The sequence below is a fragment of the Naegleria gruberi genome, assembly GCF_000004985.1.
Source record: "Naegleria gruberi genomic scaffold NAEGRscaffold_4, whole genome shotgun sequence".
Taxonomy (NCBI): Eukaryota; Heterolobosea; class Eutetramitea; order Acrasida; family Naegleriidae; genus Naegleria; species Naegleria gruberi.
The window spans coordinates 689,817-708,335 of record NW_003163323.1 but is presented as its reverse complement, the minus strand read 5'-3'; the positions used below and the strand labels follow the sequence as shown (position 1 = coordinate 708,335).

At 33.9% G+C, this 18,519-nt stretch overlaps 11 protein-coding genes across 11 annotated transcripts in view; 4 read left to right on the top strand and 7 right to left on the bottom strand.

Moving 5' to 3' along the window:
- NAEGRDRAFT_62838 (uncharacterized protein) overlaps positions 1-1,752 on the bottom strand; it is a gene marked incomplete at both ends in the record, with an annotated part of 5,717 nt that extends 3,965 nt beyond the window's left edge. Inside the window, 3 exons of the mRNA XM_002681982.1 lie at positions 61-322; positions 362-1,025; positions 1,067-1,752. Coding sequence (XP_002682028.1) covers positions 61-322; positions 362-1,025; positions 1,067-1,752 — 1,612 coding nt within the window. The remainder of the gene's footprint in view (positions 1-60; positions 323-361; positions 1,026-1,066) is intronic.
- An 89-nt stretch (positions 1,753-1,841) lies between these two features.
- On the bottom strand, positions 1,842-2,514 carry NAEGRDRAFT_30343 (ARF/SAR family small GTPase; the record flags this gene model as incomplete). The annotated part of the gene is made up of 2 exons (XM_002681981.1): positions 1,842-2,210; positions 2,320-2,514. 2 exons carry the CDS (start codon positions 2,512-2,514, stop codon positions 1,842-1,844), a joined length of 564 nt encoding a protein of 187 aa, XP_002682027.1.
- Positions 2,515-2,927: 413 nt separating this feature from the next.
- Positions 2,928-4,770, top strand: NAEGRDRAFT_78228 (uncharacterized protein; the record flags this gene model as incomplete). Its single annotated transcript, XM_002682144.1, has 2 exons — positions 2,928-3,048; positions 3,141-4,770. The coding sequence occupies 2 exons, from the start codon at positions 2,928-2,930 to the stop codon at positions 4,751-4,753; spliced, it is 1,734 nt and encodes a 577-aa protein (XP_002682190.1). The 3' UTR covers positions 4,754-4,770.
- Positions 4,771-4,842: 72 nt separating this feature from the next.
- Positions 4,843-5,334, bottom strand: NAEGRDRAFT_62836 (uncharacterized protein; the record flags this gene model as incomplete). The annotated part of the gene is made up of 1 exon (XM_002681980.1): positions 4,843-5,334. The coding sequence occupies one exon, from the start codon at positions 5,332-5,334 to the stop codon at positions 4,843-4,845; it is 492 nt and encodes a 163-aa protein (XP_002682026.1).
- A 329-nt stretch (positions 5,335-5,663) lies between these two features.
- On the bottom strand, positions 5,664-7,977 carry NAEGRDRAFT_62835 (uncharacterized protein; the record flags this gene model as incomplete). Its single annotated transcript, XM_002681979.1, has 2 exons — positions 5,664-6,310; positions 6,354-7,977. 2 exons carry the CDS (start codon positions 7,975-7,977, stop codon positions 5,664-5,666), a joined length of 2,271 nt encoding a protein of 756 aa, XP_002682025.1.
- A 604-nt stretch (positions 7,978-8,581) lies between these two features.
- Positions 8,582-9,463, top strand: NAEGRDRAFT_62834 (uncharacterized protein; the record flags this gene model as incomplete). The annotated part of the gene is made up of 1 exon (XM_002682143.1): positions 8,582-9,463. One exon carries the CDS (start codon positions 8,582-8,584, stop codon positions 9,461-9,463), a length of 882 nt encoding a protein of 293 aa, XP_002682189.1.
- Positions 9,464-9,532: 69 nt separating this feature from the next.
- NAEGRDRAFT_78227 (uncharacterized protein) lies at positions 9,533-11,530 on the bottom strand (the record flags this gene model as incomplete). The annotated part of the gene is made up of 1 exon (XM_002681978.1): positions 9,533-11,530. One exon carries the CDS (start codon positions 11,528-11,530, stop codon positions 9,545-9,547), a length of 1,986 nt encoding a protein of 661 aa, XP_002682024.1. The 3' UTR covers positions 9,533-9,544.
- A 381-nt stretch (positions 11,531-11,911) lies between these two features.
- Positions 11,912-12,994, bottom strand: NAEGRDRAFT_62832 (uncharacterized protein; the record flags this gene model as incomplete). Its single annotated transcript, XM_002681977.1, has 3 exons — positions 11,912-12,379; positions 12,454-12,740; positions 12,817-12,994. The coding sequence occupies 3 exons, from the start codon at positions 12,992-12,994 to the stop codon at positions 11,912-11,914; spliced, it is 933 nt and encodes a 310-aa protein (XP_002682023.1).
- A 424-nt stretch (positions 12,995-13,418) lies between these two features.
- NAEGRDRAFT_62831 (uncharacterized protein) lies at positions 13,419-14,810 on the bottom strand (the record flags this gene model as incomplete). Its single annotated transcript, XM_002681976.1, has 1 exon — positions 13,419-14,810. The coding sequence occupies one exon, from the start codon at positions 14,808-14,810 to the stop codon at positions 13,419-13,421; it is 1,392 nt and encodes a 463-aa protein (XP_002682022.1).
- A 1,206-nt stretch (positions 14,811-16,016) lies between these two features.
- On the top strand, positions 16,017-17,523 carry NAEGRDRAFT_78226 (uncharacterized protein; the record flags this gene model as incomplete). The annotated part of the gene is made up of 2 exons (XM_002682142.1): positions 16,017-16,207; positions 16,289-17,523. The coding sequence occupies 2 exons, from the start codon at positions 16,017-16,019 to the stop codon at positions 17,436-17,438; spliced, it is 1,341 nt and encodes a 446-aa protein (XP_002682188.1). The 3' UTR covers positions 17,439-17,523.
- A 344-nt stretch (positions 17,524-17,867) lies between these two features.
- Positions 17,868-18,519, top strand: part of NAEGRDRAFT_78225 (uncharacterized protein) — a gene marked incomplete at both ends in the record, with an annotated part of 1,507 nt that continues 855 nt past the window's right edge. The window contains 2 exons of the mRNA XM_002682141.1: positions 17,868-18,049; positions 18,099-18,480. Of these exons, the coding sequence (XP_002682187.1) occupies positions 17,868-18,049; positions 18,099-18,480 (564 nt within the window). The remainder of the gene's footprint in view (positions 18,050-18,098; positions 18,481-18,519) is intronic.

The window sequence follows — 18,519 nt, the reverse complement described above, 5'->3', positions numbered from 1 at the left end:
AAATATGATCAGGTTTTATGTCTCCGTGAACATGTTTCATCTTGTGAGTTTTTGAGAGACATAGAGATGCAGAGTACAGTATCTTAAGCATGTTTTCTTGGGTACAATATGAATGATCATGAACAATAAATGGCATAATTGCTACAAAAAGGTTAGGGACTTGGTCACGGTGATGCTTATTAAGAACTAAAGGGTTGCTATAAGTTTCGTTGTCAAAGTAATCTTTGTCATCATAGTGTTTGATTATATGAGTTTTGGACCATTTATCATTCAAATATTTCTCAACAATGAAGACACGAGATCTGTTATTTCTGTTTGTTGGCTACAATATGATTTAACTTCAAGTCGTTTTGATACTTACCATTCTTTTGAATCTAATATTTAGACAATCAAAATGGTTGTCAATGTCTATATCACTCAACTCCTTTCCGGTGTTAGTGATAATAAGACTCATATCAACTCCTAATTCTCTTAACACTCTCTTAGTGAGTTCAATTACATATTTAGAAATAATTTGACAATCCAAAAAAAGACTTCTAACATCTTTTTCATTAGAAATTATGCTTCCTTTAATAGCAATTCCTGCTTGGAGTTTATCGATGGCTGAACAGCATGCAGTGTTATCTATAACAATATTTTGATCTCTTAAGAATTCTGGGTAAAAGCTTTCTAGTATTGTTAGTTTTTGTTCAAGACTTTTGTAACGATTGTCCATGAGACGTATATTTTCATCAGAAACGCTCTTTTTGTTATCTATGACTGCCTTTACATCGGTCTTTTTGTTTTTTAACTGTTGGATGATTGATGCCAATTTGAATTGTGTGAAAGTTGGATTTGTAATTTGCAATTCGAATAATAGAAAGTAAAATAATTCCGAAGGGAGAACTGTTGTCATTGAAAGTCTGTAAAAATCGCCAGCATTCCCCATACTTGGAGCCTTAATGGGATAAATATAACCTGTTTTCTTTTCAAGTTGCTCCATCAACACTAAGCATTGCCTTTGAGACAGCATAATAACTTTCAAACTATGAAATATTAACATTGAACCAGTTAATTAGCTACTTACAAATCTGCAAAAAAATCCTCCCTCATTTCTTTGGATTCTGCTCTGAACATCTCAACAATGTTTTTGCCAAAAAGGTCCGTAACAAATTTACATTGATTAAGCATAACGTAATAATCTGGTTTCAACGTGTCCCTCAACACACTTTGCATGTAATACAATAAAAGATTGAAGGATTTCTCGTCGTCTGTTAGATCAAAAGAGGCTTTTTCTTCTTCTCTTTGATTAGAGAATTTGGAGTGGTGAGTAACGTCATCTGAAGCTTTAAGTATTAACTCTTTTCCGTTCATATCCACTTTCATATCTGTAAATCTAATAGACAAAAACAAATTACAATTAACAAGAGCACATGAGTGGTTTTCTCCAACCTTAATATTAGATTTTCTTTGTGTTATTTTAAACAAAGCGTCATCAATAATGTCCTGTGAAAACACCTTCTCTAAATTTCTTTCTGCTTCGTTTCTTTCTCCTTTATCATCAGTTAGTGCTGCATCAACATTAATTCCGAAATTGTTAAGGAACATAGGTTGTGACAATTGTGTTGCTACACTTCCTACTGTAGCAGAACTAAGCACTCCAGCACAACCGAGAGACGGGTACTTTATTACGCTCTCCTCTGCCTTAGGAGGTGTTTCCTTAGGAGGATTGATGAAGTAATCTGTGATTCTTGACGATGAGCTTATAGACATTTTTTTAAGGTTAAAATAAAATTGGTGCAATACATCCTAATCACATCATAATTTCTGAGAGTTCCAACACTGTCCAATATTCATGTATTTTAACAATTCTCCACAATCCAATCAAGAATTTCCTCGACTCCCTTCCCATTCCTTGCATTACACTTCTTGATCACCCACTCATAAGAAGGATCAACCAACTTGCACTCATTCAAAATATCTGTAATTTCCCACTGATTCACAGTTCCATCATGTGAATCAAAATCATACTTGCTCAACAAGATCAGTAACTTGACATTAGCCACCTGTAAAACATTATCTTTCAAATTCCTAAAAGATTCCTGTAGGTACTGTCTATCTGTATTCTGGCTGTCAATCATGAAAATGATACAATTTGTATTTAAATTTTCTGATGGAGTGATGTAGTGTTTCCACAATGGTGGAATTGCACATCCTCCTCCAATATCCCACTACGTAATTATCAAAATATACAATATATATTCATCCATATGATTTGCAGCACAATAATTATTAATTAAAATATATAATTAATGATCATGAAACATTCAATGCACATACAAATTCAAGAGTATGAGATTCACAATCTACTGATTCAACATTAAATCCGATAGTTGGAATGGTTTGACCACCTCCATCAAGACCCACCATTTTGTATAGTAGTGTTGTTTTTCCGCAAGACCAAATTCCCAACATGCAAATTTGAATCTTTCTCTTGTTTGGGGTTGTTAATTTTGAGAGCAAGTTGGAAAACATGTTGAAAAATTGAAAGCCACCAATGCAACTCACAAATGACATTTTTTTTTACATGATTGCATGGCTTCAATAGCAGTTGTTGGATTTTGTGAATAACACTTTTAGAGTTTACAAAATCCAACAAGTAAATGACGTCAAATGTGATGGAAATTAATCCTTATTACCTAATTTTTGTTCTTCTTAATAAATCGATCTCTATCCCACAACGCGTAGCTTAGCTTCCACCATTTTCAATGATTTCTTCATACCAATTGGTACTATGGCTCGTGAGATTGCATAAATGTCCCAAAGATAACAGTAATAGAATACCATAGTCCGTTCGCGGAGTTTTTTTATTACTCCTCAAAAACAAACACCCACTCCAAGCGCACAAAATCATGCAATCCAACAAACAATAAAAAAAACAAGTAAAAATGTACGCCTGCATCACCAAGGCAAACTACCTCGTCTGGAATACTGAATTAGAGCAAGCCAAGGAGTATATGGCTGATAAATCACACATTCCGAGGATGGCATTGGAATTGGCCACAATTCGTAAGTTGTTGTTCATCATTACACTATGTATTGATAATATATTATTATTTAATAATTCATCAATTAAATATTTTGTAAAATATTAAATTCAGCTGCTTTCGTGTCAGCTGCATGTGGTGATGAAAATATGAGAAAATTTGCCTTTGATAAATTGGGTGGATTGGAGTCAACTTTGCAACGTTATAAACGATCTGAGGATATTAGTAAGATGATTGATGAGATTTCAAAGTGGAATGCCGAGATTACTGTGGAAGATTTGGAAAGATTTGATTCTGCTGAAAAGACAAGTGAAAATTATTGTAAATTAGAGGAATTGACAAGAGATCAACAAATGTTTAATTATGAATTGGATTTGAAATTGGTGGATGCTGAATCACATTTATTGAGAAGTTTATTGCAATTTATGGATGGATCATATATTAGAGGGTTTTACAATTTTAGAAGTTGTTTTATGAAATATAAGGAAATTTATCACAAAATTGAACAATTTAAGAATGAACCAAAAACTTCAAATAATTTCATTCATAGTGATGTGATTTATCCAACGTATTTTGGAGTTGGATTGGTTTCAGTGTTACCTCCTGATCTACTTGCCATTTTGAGTCATATTGGATTCAATATTGATAGAGATTTGGGATTTGAATTGATGAAGAAAGCTCAGCAATATGGTGGAAGAATCTTGGGAAAGGCAACCTTTATGCTCTGTTTGAAATACCTATTCATTCCTACTCCATTCCAAAAACCTAAAATTAATTTGGATTTGGCAGAACCAATTTTACAAAAAGTTGGCAATCTCTATCCAAAAAGTGGATTTTTCAAATTTGTAATTGCTTATCACAATGTGAAAAATGGACAGGTGAATAAGGCAATAGAAAACATTTCACAATCCATTGAAGTTTTGACACAAGCATCAGGAGAAACACCAATCAGTATGATTTATGTTTTGGGACTAGCTCAATTTTATGCTGGCAATTTGGAACAAGCTGAAGAGTTGTCAACTCAAGTGGCAAATCATGAGAAGGGAAAGTTTGATGCCACAGGTAATAGTATCATTCTTTTGGCCGCTTGTAAACTCAAAAAGGGTGATAAACAAGCTGCAAATCAACTCATTGATTCACTGGCAAAGAAGGTCTCCAAGCAAAACAAATTCCCACACGAGAAGGTAGAAACTCTCAAACATATCAAGAATGAGCAAGATAGACACCTATTTATAATTCTCTCTTTATTCCAGAATATCTATTGGAATAGAGACTTGTTACACATGAGTGAGGAATTAATTACACCGTTGTATGAATTTTTCAAACAATTTGTGTTGGATGTAAAGGTTGTGGATGAGAAATCAAAGGTTTATCCAGATATTTGCTCTGGAATTCATTTCGTTAACGCACACTTTTTACAAGTTTTGAACAAGGCTGAGGAAAGTTTACAAGAATTTCACAAAACCACTTCATTTGAAAAGATCAAAATTGAAAAGATTTGGTCAGCATTTTCATATTATGAATTGGCAGAGTTCACCTATTTTAATAAGGTTGTTGCTGGAGTTGAAAATTCACAGGAGGAAAAACTGAAATATTTACATGAAACAAAGAGTCTTTTGGAAAAGTGTCAAAAGATAAGTGGATTTACTTTTGATGATATCATACATGCAAGAGCTAAACTAGCTATCAAATTGGTAGATAAAGAAGTAAAAGAAATCAAGAAATAAAATTTTCATTGAGATTCTGATACTAAAGGAATAGGATTTGTTGTAATGAATCCAGATTTCAGACATCATTCTCATCATACCGTTTCTAACTAATTTATTACGTTTTGTTTCTTACAACAAGGCTTCTTTGGTTCCGATTCTTCTCCGACCTTAAGGTTGGTAAGCGATTGCCTTTCCACTTCTTCTTCACTGGTTCTTGCTTGTTTACGTTCCAAATATTCAGAAATCAACATTTGGAAGATGATATATCCAATAAAGTTACCAACAATTATTGCCATGAACAATCCAAAGTTATACGTCATTGAAACCAACATGAGTAAATATCCAATGCTCATTTCCACAAAGAAACCAATCGGTTTTACAATATATGAAACTAGATAGTGAAGAATTCTTCTCCTCTTCTCATCAACTTGAAAGTGAAGTGAGAAATATATCGACTGATTGAAGAATGCCAATAAAAACACTCCTAAAAATGATAAAGCATACTTCCAATCGGTATCAGCATTCCAATTTTGGAAAAGAATGTATTTGTAGTAAGGTTGAAATGATTCCATTGAGAAATACATGTGCATTGGATGCATCTTGGTGCCATTTGTTGACATTCCACTCATTAAGATGGATTCTGTTGAGAATGATGTCATCTTTGTGTTTATATTTTTTCAATGTTTGAATTTGTTGGGAAATGCGTGAATTAGCTATTTGAGGTGGGTATTTTGATAATCATTTTGATTGAAATTGATTGGATAATTGTTGTTAATGTACTTATTTGGGTTCAAGGAAAATCTTAGTTGTGTGAAACAAGAGAAAAACTTTTATTAAAGATATAAAAACTCTCTCCATGATATTGAACAATCCCTATTGATGGTTTTTATAATTTCAACTTGCGGAATCGAACTGCATCTGACAACTTTTACTTCTCAGTAAATTCAATAGAGCCATCAAACTTCTTTCCATCATCATAAAAACCACCATTCTCAACTAAAGATTTGCACAACTCAATCTTCTTTTCCAAAACAACATCTTTAGGAGCCTTATCTATGAGAGTATAAAATATTGCAAGAGCTTCCTTATATTGATTTTTCATCAACAAATCAAAAGCCTTTTCGTAGAGTTTAACATCTCTTGCGTCTAAATCATTGGTATGTTTTGGATGGCTTGAGAGAAAGACTTGGTAGGTCAATACTGGTTGTTCTTTACCTTTCACTTTCAATTTATCTAATCTTCTATACATGAGTCGATTTATATTTGGATCATGAAGAACTAATCGTTCCTCACTAATGAGAGCAACCTCCATTGTACTACTACTACAAATAATCTTTGAAGAGTAAGCCTTGTTGGCACCTTCTAATCTACTGGCTAAATTGGCCCCATCTCCAACGACACTAAAGCTAAATCTATCAACACTTCCAATATTACCAGCTTTTACACGACCACTATGGATTCCTATACGAATTGGTATATTCTTCTTTTCCATTTCTGTTTGAATTTCAATGGCTGCTTGAATGGCATGATATTCGTGATCTGGAGTTTTAGTTGGAACATTCCACAATGCCATAACTAATATAATTATAAATAAATACATGAATTAATATGTACATACCTGCATCACCAATAAACTTGTCAATAACACCATCACGTCTTGAAATTGCCTGAGAACAAGTTTCAAATACAGAACAAATCATATCTACCAAAGCCTTTGGTTCCATCTTTTCTGAAAGAGTGGTAAATCCAGCAATATCAAGGAAAAAGATAGTTGCATCAGCATCTTGAATACCCAGTGATGCTTCCTTGCCAGTGATGAGAATCTTTTTAATGATTTGGACTGGAACAAACTTTCTAATAGATTTAAGGGTAACAATCATACTCTTGAAATTGTTTTGTAATTCTCCCAATTCATAAACATAGGTTCTTCCTGAAGTGGCTTTAACAATGGTGGATGCATCCAAATCCAAGTTACGAATAGCATCGAAACACCTGGCCAATTGTGAAAGAGTTCTCATCAGTGAGAAGGTTGTCAGAACAGAGACTATAATTGCAAGTACCAATACAAGTGCAGAGATCCAAATGGTATTATACGACTGCACTACAATATCACCTAATATTTCCTTATCTGGAATGGCAATGAAAATATGCCACTTTACACCAGGGAACGATGTTTCAGTTCTTTGAATTGACAAACCATCCAAAGAAAATTTTTGAGTACTACTAGGGAATCTAGAACTAATGGTAGTTACATTTGGTGGAAAAAAATAGGAACATAATGATTTCACTGCTGCATTTCCTTCTAAATAACATGGTTTTTCCATAATGGCTGTCTGATTAGCAAATGAGTGAGCAACAATCACACCACTATCCTCGATAACTATAATGTAACCCTCTTGTGAAGGATTAGCTTCTCTGACCTTACTATTCAGTGTGTCAGTATAAAATACAACGTTGGCAGCACCTACCAACTTTTCATCCGTATCATAGTACGGAAGTGCAATCGATGTAACGTAGGTATCCACGAAAACAACATGTCTACTAATTGGGAAAAACATTCCAGTTCCTCTCACCGTACTATTTTTGTAAATTGGATCTGTAACCACCTTGTATGTTGGAATAATAGTGGCAGCATTGAATCCAGGTACTTGATATACTGTAGTATCTTTGAGCTTACCTGCCTTAAAATCGTAATTGTAAGCCATCATGGTTAAATCGCTCTCTCTCGAAATTATATAATTGCAACCCAAGTTATAGCACTCCCATCCAACAATATGACCAGTGTTAAAAACAAAATTAACAGAATTCATTGCAGATTGCCTAGTTATGAGTGAGGAAAACAACATGGATTTGACTGCTCTTTCATATATTGTCCTATTTACAAAAAAGTTGGACATGTAATCGGATTGTTGATCATAGAAATTCTTGAATGTGAGAGCCAAATCCTGCGCCTGATAGAACATACTCTCAATCATTACTACTACTCTCTCGGAAGAACTCTCCTTCAGCCTCTCACTCAACAAACGAGTTGATGAATTACTAGCTGTGAATCCTATAATCCACACTACAAACGCAATAATCACCATAAATAAAGCTATCAGTGTAATGATAATATTCCGCAAACTAAGCACCTTTCTTGCCGATATCTTTCTCTTCTTCCGCTGCGAATCATTAAGCGAGGGATCTTCATCAAACGCAAATTGATCCATCGAGTGATGCATGGGTGTAACCATGTTCGTCATTTTTTACCAATATTCACTGTATAACAGGGAGATTGCGTTTATCAGCATCTTAATCTCGCGAAAGATCTTTAACTAGTTATTCAGGGTTGGGAAGACCAAATTAACATGGTTGTAGTCTTTCTTAACTTCTGTGTGTGGCCAATCATGTTGTAGTTGTTGGTGTGTGGCTAGAGTGACAGGGAGTATGGGTAAATTGTTGGATATGGATTTAACTCTAGCCAACAACAATTAACCTCAAATCATTGTTGGTGATAGAAGAAATAATTAAGGAAGCCATCAGTGTTGTTTCCATCAAATGGCAGACCAGAATAATTGTTGAACATCGTGGCTATAAACCTTGCGGTTGGAATTGGTTGTAGGATCTCGATTATTATTACCTTTATAAATATCACGGGAGGACTTGTGATACCTAATATATTCAAAATTCCATTTTTATATAATGGAACAAAATAATGCTGCACTAACCACAGAGTTAATACTACTCGAACAAGCGGACTCAGGGCAAACTTTTTGAAATAAATACCTTCCAAACAGAGATGTTATTGAAAAATACCTACAAGAAAAAATTGTCTTCCACAGCATCAAAAGAACAACAGTATTCATCATGATATCAGTTCAAAGCAAGTCTTCATCAACAAACTCAAATAGCAATAATATTAGAAAAGTATCCGATAAGGATATTCAAAGAATGAATGAAAAGGATAGAGTATTCAGCATTCTTGATAATGAAGTTATTGCCATTGACATTTTTCCAAAGAGTAATGTCTTTCTAGTCAAGTGTAATTGGGAAGAATGCAACAATTTACAACAAGAATCGAACAAATATGCTCATCTCAATATCAACAAGAAGGCAAAGTACATTCTTATTGACACTGCTACACATGGTGACGAATTGGAATTGATAAAACAATTGGATAAAGTAGCAGGAATCACACCAAATGATCTCTCCTTAATTCTCATTACACATGCTCACTTTGATCATGCAGGTGGAGCTTGGTATTTCAAAAAGCATTACCCCCATGTGCCAATTGCTTGCCCAGAATATGAGGCTGACTTGTTGAGGAAGGGAGAAGGAGCTCCAAGTGTTCCAGCAGGAATCTCTGCAAAGATATTGAAAATTAGAGGTGACAGAAAGATCATCATTCCATTCGAACCTGATTTGACCTTTTGGGGAGGAGAAAGCTTGGAGGAGTTTGGAGTCAAGGCCACTTTGAAGAATATGAAAGGTCATACTGAAGGTTGTTTGGTGGTCTTGATGGATAACAAGAAGGCAGCCATTATTAATGATATTATGGGAGGAGGATTCATTTCGTATGGAAAACCAGCTTATCACTTCTACCTATATGATAAAGTCGAAATTGTAAAGAGTGTCAAATGGGCCTATGAAGAGGGATATCAAACATTTTTAGTGACTCATGGTTTTGCATTCACTAGAGAACCATTAGGACCATGGTTAAAGAAACAAATAAAAAAACTCAAAATGTAATACCAAAAGTATGCTCCTTCCTCAATAATTTTCTAAAATTAATCCAACCATAAGAGTAAAAACAACTTGTTAAAAAATCATTTAATCTTGAGAATCATCCATTTTATCCTCCTCTTTTGGTTCATCATCCACAAGTTTTCTACCCTTCAAATCACTCCAATACAATAAATTTCCTCCATAATCATTCACAACAATACCACCAAAGGATGTACCCATAATTAGGAAACGATCATCTGCAATAAAGTTGGCAATCGTATAATATCCAACATTGAGAGTTGGCAACAATTCTTGTTTCAAAGTACCATCCCAACGTCCCAATAATTGAATATGACTCTGAGTGCATTGAATAATCTTATCGTCATCAAAGAAGATTTTACCAGAAGAGTAATAGTCATAATTTCCGACTTGACATGACCTCACAGGATTCTCACAACCAAATCTATAATCAAAGTACTTGATGTAGGATTTGAGTGGATCATACCCATTATAACCTGATGGTCTCAAGCTCAATACCAAAGCAATTTGACCCTCCAAATTGGTCTTGGCTATTTGCGTGATGAGCACGTCAGACTCTTTGAATTTGTTATACTTCTTCTTGAAGGAATCAATGGAAGTTGGCCTATTGTAATTATCAATGTCAAGCATCTTAGTATGCTTCATGTCCATTTTCTTGACACAAATACCATTACTCAAATTGTACACATAGAGTTTCATATCACCACTGACAAAGGCAAATGTATTTCCATCTAACAATTCAAAACAAACCAAAGTTTTTGATGGTTGATTCATACCAGTATCATCATCAAAATTATCATCAGCCTCTTCTTCCTCCTGCTCTACTTCAATGTCATCCTTATCAAAGGATTCAATGGCAGCATCAATGAGTTTCTTGGTGACAATTTCATGCTTCTTTGGCTCATAGAAAGGTCTATATAATTTCAATAATCTTAAAGTGTTGAGTTCATAAATTTCTACATTCTTTGGTGTAATTACAAAGAGTACAGGTCCATACTCATTAATAGTACAAATTCTCATATCTAATACAGTTCCATTCAGGTGTGTGGATGATCCAGATACAGAGTGAACCTTGTCAGTTCCTCTAAATCTCTTCAATAGCAAACCAGTCTCCAAATCCCAAACACAAATAGAATTGTTTTGGAAATCATTAGATAAGAAGTAATGATGTGTTGCTTCAAGTTTGAATGAATATCCCAAAACTGACATGTCATCCGATTTGAATTTCAAGTGTTCAGGAGTGATAGCAACAATTTTGTGTACACTGGTTTGATGAGCTCCAACAAACTTTTTCACTTGTTGGAAAGATCGCAAGTTGAACAATTTAATGACGCCTCTAGCATCACCTGCCAATAAACGATCTGATCCAATCAAACACATTGTAGTGATGGTCGATCTGTCCTCTGGATTAACTCTGTACAATTTCTTATTTTCTGACTCTGTTCCAATTTCATCCTCTCCAACACAAGCTGTGTGTGCATCCTTTCTGAAAAGTTCTCCCTTATTGGTGTATTTAGTTCTTGTACTTTTTACAATTTCACTCTCCATAATATCACAATAACCAACTCTGTCTGGTGAATTATTGTACCATTTGTTTCTCAAATCCACTCTAAAACTGAACACCTTCTTCCAATGTCCATCAAATTCAGAGTCATCATCTTCATCAAGGAGAGCAGTATGAATAGGTCTTGCTTGTACATCTCCAAATTCTTTATAATACAAAGATTGCCAAAGGAAATTGGTTCTAAAAGAAAGGAAATACCAAGATTTACAAACCAATCCAACCTTGAGCAATAAATCATGTGGACTTAAAAAACTAAATATATGTAGCATCGGATCAAGGGCTACATAAATTTCATCAAATGTTTCATCTTCATATTGTTTGATCAGGATAATATACTGGATCGGAATGTCCTTTTTTTGTGCATTGACCAAATCTTGAAGCATGGCCTTCTTCTTCAAGTATTGTTCCTTTCTGATCCTATTCAATTCCTCGAGAGATTGTGCTCCATCACCGGAGGCAGGATTTCTACGAACCTTCTTTCTGATCATTTTTTTTTATAAATTTATTATTTCCATTTGCTTCTTCCTTTCTTGATGATGAACTCGTGATTAGTTTTACAATAAAAAAATTTTTAAAAATAAAAAATCTATCAAAATTCTTCAGCAACTTGCTTTGATTTTATTACGCACACGGACGAGATGATTTGCTAGCTCTTGTTACATCGTGATGGTTTGGAAGTAATAGGACATCATTTATACCTAGTGCTAATAGTATTAATAGTGAATTAACAACAAGATTTAATACTTCTATTAAATTGGAATGTAATTTCCTGTACGGAATTTTTCAAGTGGAAAGGCATCATCAATTACCAATAATTATAATACAAATTTAATTTATTTAATGCCTAGTAATCTAGTAACCATGATATGTTATATATTGAACAAGCAGAAAAGCACCAACAATAACAGCATTAACATTGAATAACCATTCTTCGTTCCTTCACTATCATACAATTTAGTAGTAACGCTTCCGTACTCATATGGATCTCCAAAGAATCTAATATAACAATTTGTACACTGGTTCTTGTTGTTTTTCAACCAATAACTTAAATCAACAGCATCAGCAATGGTTGCATGGGCACGTTTATCCTTGATATATCCATAAGTGGCGTCATAACCACCAGGTTCTAGAATTAGTTTGGCAGCAGGAAACATTGTTCTAGCAACAGTTTCAAAATAGGTTCCTCCATAAACAACAATGATTGCATCAGTATTGTTGAGTTCTTTGCTAGTATTAAATCTTGATGGATCAAGTTCGGAACGAAGGAATGCTAAACTAGAGCTACCATATGGACAATTCATGTTGACTTGTTCGGCTCTTGTTTGTGTTTTAATTATCTATTCAATTACAACAACAACAAGATTTCATTAGTATATCATCATTTAACAACAACATCCGAGAAAAAACTTACATTGGAGGTACAAATGTCACACAATCCAGAATCCACACCAGCCTTCATACTATCAAAGTATCCAAGCTCTGTAGTATTCAAAATTAAATGATTGGCTTTCAAATTGATGCTGTATTGTTTGTTGAGCACTTCCACTAATAAATCACCAGCACCTTTGAAAATGGAAGCCCAAACTTGAGCAGGTTCTTCATAACAAATATTCAATTGGGTTTTAGATGAAGGAAATGGATTGGAAGGGAATGACGATCCAAATTTTGAAGAACATTTTGGTACATTAAATGGAATGCCTATTCGATCGACAATAACATTGACAAGCAATGAAATATTACTCTTGTTAGTACTGAGATATATCAAACAACATACCCAATGATTCGAATATTTGTTGCCATTTGTCACTTGTTGCAACTTGAGCCATTCCAACATCTAGAGCTTTTGTGAAACCAACACTAACCGATGTTCGTTTTGTGGTGGATGGCGAAATATCTTGTTGCTCTGCTAAAGTAACGTTTGCAACCAACAACAACAGCAACAACGTTATCATGATAATGCAACAAACATTGCGGTTCACTAACATGGTTTGATGGTTTTTTTTATGATTTGTGTTGTGGAATTAATCTCTCAGTTTGTTTCGTCTTGTTGCGATTCACCACCAACTCGACTTCCATTTCCAGTCTTTGAGAAGTGTTTGGGTTGTTGTGAAAGGCCCTAATTTCCTCTCTTTCCTCTCTTACTGCTTAACAAACAACTCAACTTCAATTTGAAAGGATCCTATTATCCTTATTCTATTTGTAAAAGATGCTAAATGAAGGAAATCAGAGTAAAACAAATTACGAATCCTTCCACGTTGCAAAGTGCTTTGAAGGAACTAGCATTTAGGAATTTATCCATAAGCAAAGCAAACCTTGGTTATCATCAGAAATGGTATGGTTAAGGATTTGTGAATTCAAAAAAGCATTTTAATTAGTTTACAAAAGGTCGTGATGGAGGAATGCATTCTTCTTCAAAAGTCTATCTATTCTTTTAACAGAACATGCACAATCACTGTCGTGAGGGGAAAGTTGAAGTGCATGTTTGTATTGTTGCAGGGATTGTTTGTAATCTCTCAAAGTTTCGAATAACATTCCCTTGTTGTAAAAACCGTTAGCTGATTGTGGATTTGAAGCGATGGATTGTGTGAAACAGTCCAGAGATTCTTCATACTTCTCGCAATAATATTGACATAATCCAATGGTATTATGATATTCCTCCTCTCTCTGCTGATGATCAGATACTGTCATATTTCTGTAAATGGTAAAATATTTGATGGCATTTTGGAATAGCTCATGAATGACCTTTTTAGTTTCTGAATGACTTGAATGTTCCAACACTCCAAGAAGGAAATATGATTCTGCCAAACATGAAATCAATTTCAACCTGTCCTCACTCGATTCAATCTTTTCCACCTGTTTATCAAGAGTCAAAATACTTCTCAATTTGCTCTTTGACAATTGTGGCATTCCAGCTCTAATATGAAGTTTAGCCAATTGGTACAGAGCTCTATAATTTTGCTTATTCATTTGCAATGTGAGATCATAACTCGATTTGGCTTTATCAAATTGACCCAAATTCATTTGACAAACAGCCATTCTCTCAAGTGCTGCCTCAAACTGTTGATCCTTCTTCAAAGCTCCATTGTAATGATCAATTGCCTTATTGTAATCTTTAATCATTTCATAATAAAGTCCAATTGCATAGAAAGTGAGCGAGTGAGTAATTGAATATTGATTGTTAGGTTTCAAAATAAATAGAATATCCTTATATTCTGGAGTTTTTGGATCGAGAATCATTAATTGACACATTGCCAATCCACTTTTCAATTCCTCCATATCCAATGCATTTCTGGTCAACTTGGACAGAATTGAATCTTGTGACCAATCCAAAGAATCAGCAGCCACATCTTTCTCATTCGATTCTCCACAATAAATCTCAAGTGCCAAATCAAATTTTGCCTGAGCTTCCTCATAAAGTCCTGCAGAAAACAATGAATGTCCAAAATCTGTCAAAATTATTGGATCTCTTCCCATAGATGGACATTCAGAAATTGCCAATTTGAAATGATGAACAGAATCGTTGAAATATAACAATTCCCGAAGAGCCAGTGCAAGATACAATCGAACAGTGGCTATATATCTAATTTCAACAGAATTTGAATTTTTCACAACAAATTCTCTGCACATTTTTTCCATTTTGGGAAATTTGTGATTTTGCTTTAATTTATCACAAGAAAGAAAGAAGGAAAGAATTTTCTTATCATCCAGAACTGGGGTTGTTGTAGAGGAGGTAGAGTTTGTGGTTGATGAAGGTGCCAGCGTTGCCATTTTTCTTTTAGTTTCGGTTTGTTTCGTTTGTTATCTTGGAAAGTGAACGAATGACAAGAGTATGAAGAGTCTGTTGATGGGGAACTGATACTTCCTAGTGATCTGGTCGTTGGCCTTTTTTTGTTCTGTGAACGTTTGCAAGAGAAAGAATGAATCTCTTGTTGTGTTGCGCGTGAACCATACGAAAGGTTTAGTTTGGATTCAGATGGATTATTAGGTCAACCTTAAGCTCTGTAGGAGAAACAAGGCAAACATTGAAGGATACACTAAGCTGGATTCAAGTTTCCAAAATGGAAGTCATCAAAAACAAAAATCAATCAATAAAAAAAATGCAAAACTATTCGAAACCTGATACAATCTGTAAAAAATCTGTGAAGTGGAATATTATTACAGAACGTTTACTTCAATTTTGACATATTACAGATTCTCTTCAAATAGAGTTTAAATAAATTTTTATTTTCCAATAATATTGTATTCAACAAAATACGATTTCTCAGTGGAACTAAGGTGTGATTGGAAATCTGACTTCAAATTATGAATCTACGCATAGACATACCCCTAAGAATTCCAATATTCTCAAAAAGATGTTAAAATGAGTAAGAACGAGTTGTTAGGTTGCAAATTTTTCAAAAAACTCTTCAAATTTAAAAGTAAACGAAACTCTGATAGTCCCTAACCTCAGTATTAAATAGATTATTGTCAACAAGTTCATATGGATATATCAAAAATTACACGATTGCATCCTTTGCAATCTTTCCAAATTGATGATTGAGATGAATAAAAACTTAGTTAAAAAACAGTTCAAAAGAAATTGCTCTCTCAACCACAGCAACTTTATTCAGTTCATTTTTGTACACCTGTTCAAAATGGTAATAAACAAATTGTATCATATTTAAAAGGTTAGTAGGATATGGCTAAGATTCTCAATTGCCTTAAAAGTGATTTATCCATAAAAGGATTTCATTAATACAACAGTATTTCATTGATGAACAATATTAATAAATTTAAAATAATGATTCTAATAGGTTTTTAGAATGATGAAAGTCTATTATCAGTATAAGCACGAACCCAATTACTTGTAGTTTAATTTGGTAGTTTAATTTGGATTAGTATGAATTGAAATCGAAATTATCCGATATGAGACTCAACATCAACATTTTCACATCAACATCATCGATTGACTAAACACCTGCCTGACAGAAAAAAATGTTTCGATTGACCTTTCGGTTTCTCACACTCCTGCTACTGCTGTTGACTTGTTGTGTGAATGTTGTGTTCTCTGCATCATCTTGTTCATTAAAAATTGGTGATGTTGGAATTATAGAGCTTTCGAATATTGATATTCCTGGCTCAGGATATACGGTTGCAGGAACCGATGCTAATTGGAACTTTTATTTGTATGTATATTAATTTTTTAACCCATTTTATAATAATCATATATTTGTGGATTATTCGAAAACTAATGTAAACTAATTTAGCAATATTTGTGGAAGTATCACCAATCCAAGCACTGCTGTTTGTACTGTTGACGCTCAAGGATATCAATATTCCAAACAATACAATCTCTGCTTTCCAATAGGTGTTAAAGGGGTTCCCCAAATTAGTTTGAATTCGACTAGTGATGGATTAGTTGTAAAGGTCGTCCATGCTGGTATTCCTGCCACTGATGGAGTTTCAAGAGCATTGTCTATTTCATTAACATGTGATTTAACTGCTCCTGAAAGACCAACTCTCACATTCAGTGGTGAATCAAGAGAAGGTGGTGTTATCAATTATGGTTTTTCTGGAAAATCTAAACTTGCCTGCCCATATGCAAAAAAAACAGTTGAATGGGGAAGAGTTATGGAAATTAATGTGGATTTTGCAAATTTGACATTTCCAGAATTGAAATCAGTTTATGGACAACCAAATTTGGTATTGAAACTGAATCCTATTCAGCAAAGAAATGTTTTATTCTATATTGGGAATTGTTTGGTAAATGAATGGAATTCAATTGAAAGTGTGAAAGAAGATCATTTCTATCAAAATTATGGTTGCATTTCTTTGATAGCTCAAGAATTGAACTCTAATGAGGCAGTTCAATCAGTGTGGCAATTTTCAAATTCGAATCAAGAAATGGTAGCCATTGTTCAATCAAATCTTACACAACAAGTCATCTCCAATAGAAATCCAGATTATTCATTCACTATTTCTCCACCCAGTGCTGTATATAATTTGTTTTATGCTAAAAAGATTAGTTTTAATTATACTAAATTTGAAATTGGACAAACATACTCAATTCAAAGTGATAATTCTGCACCATTCACAGCAACTTTCACCACTCAACCTCAAACATATTTTGAAATCAGAATTGAAAATACAGCAACAATTCAAGATGTTTATATTGGAAAGAAACCAATCACTTGGAATATTGAAAGAAATCAATTTTTCAATTATGATTATCATTTGAATTTAACACAAAAAGAAACAATCTACTCTGGTGAAGCAACTCAATACTATTTGGTATCTTCAAAAGGTGGATTCAAAGTCACTATAACTGAACATGCATTTAGAAATGATTCTAATCGTTGTGTTGGTGGCTCATTGTTGATCATTGCATTGATTTTTTCATTGTTATATTTTGTTTAAAAGGAAAAGAGGAAATATTGGAAAATAAAAATTGTTGCCAGAATGATTTCACACCTCATGAGTGTTTCTCATTCATATTACTGACAATCTAAAGTATTGATGATCAATATACGCTCAACTAATCCCCAAGGAATAATCCATTAAGGTTGATTCAGTGAATCCTATCAAAATGTTCCCATTATTATTTTACAAACAAATTGATTCTTTATCAGTTGTTGTAAACTCTATGGTCCAACTTCAAAAAAAGTTGAAAAAAAAATATCACAACAGCATGATGATGATGAATACACAAATTAATGGTTTTAGATAAAATAGTCAAAATGATTTAATCTCTTGTGTTGTAATATATAATATTAATTTGTATAATCGGAATTTTTGGTAAAATTAATACCCATGATGATTGATTGGTTTTGGAAGTGACTAAAAAAAATGTTACGATTGACCTTTGTGTTGCTCACATTGCTGCTTGCTTGTTGTGTGCATGTTGTATTCTCCGCACCGACTTGTTCATTACCAATTGCTTATAGAGGAATTATCGACCTTTCTAATATTGATATTCCTGGTTCAGGATATAAAGTTGCAGCAACCGATGCTAATTTCAACTTTTATTTGTATGTATTTTGTTTATTATTATCGGAAACTAATTAGTTGGAATTTTAGCAATATTTGTGGAGGAGTTACCAATCCAAGCAATGCTGTTTGTACTGTTGACGCTCAAGGATATCTATATGCTAAACAATACAATCTCTGCTATCCTATCGGTAAGAAAGGTACTCCTAAACTTTCATTGCTCAATCCTGCAGATGAAAGTGCTGGTGTAAAGGTCTTCCATGCTGGTATTCCTGCTACTGATGGAGTTACAAGAGCATTGTCTATTTCTTTAACATGTGATTTCACTGCTGCTGAAAGACCAACTCTCACATTCACTGGTGAATCAAAAGAAGGTGGTGTTATCAATTATGGATTTTCTGGAAAATCTAAACTTGCTTGTCCATATGGAGAAACAAAACCAGTTGAATGGGGAAAAGTTATGGAAATTAATGTGGATTTTGCAAATTTAACATTCCCAGAATGAAATCAG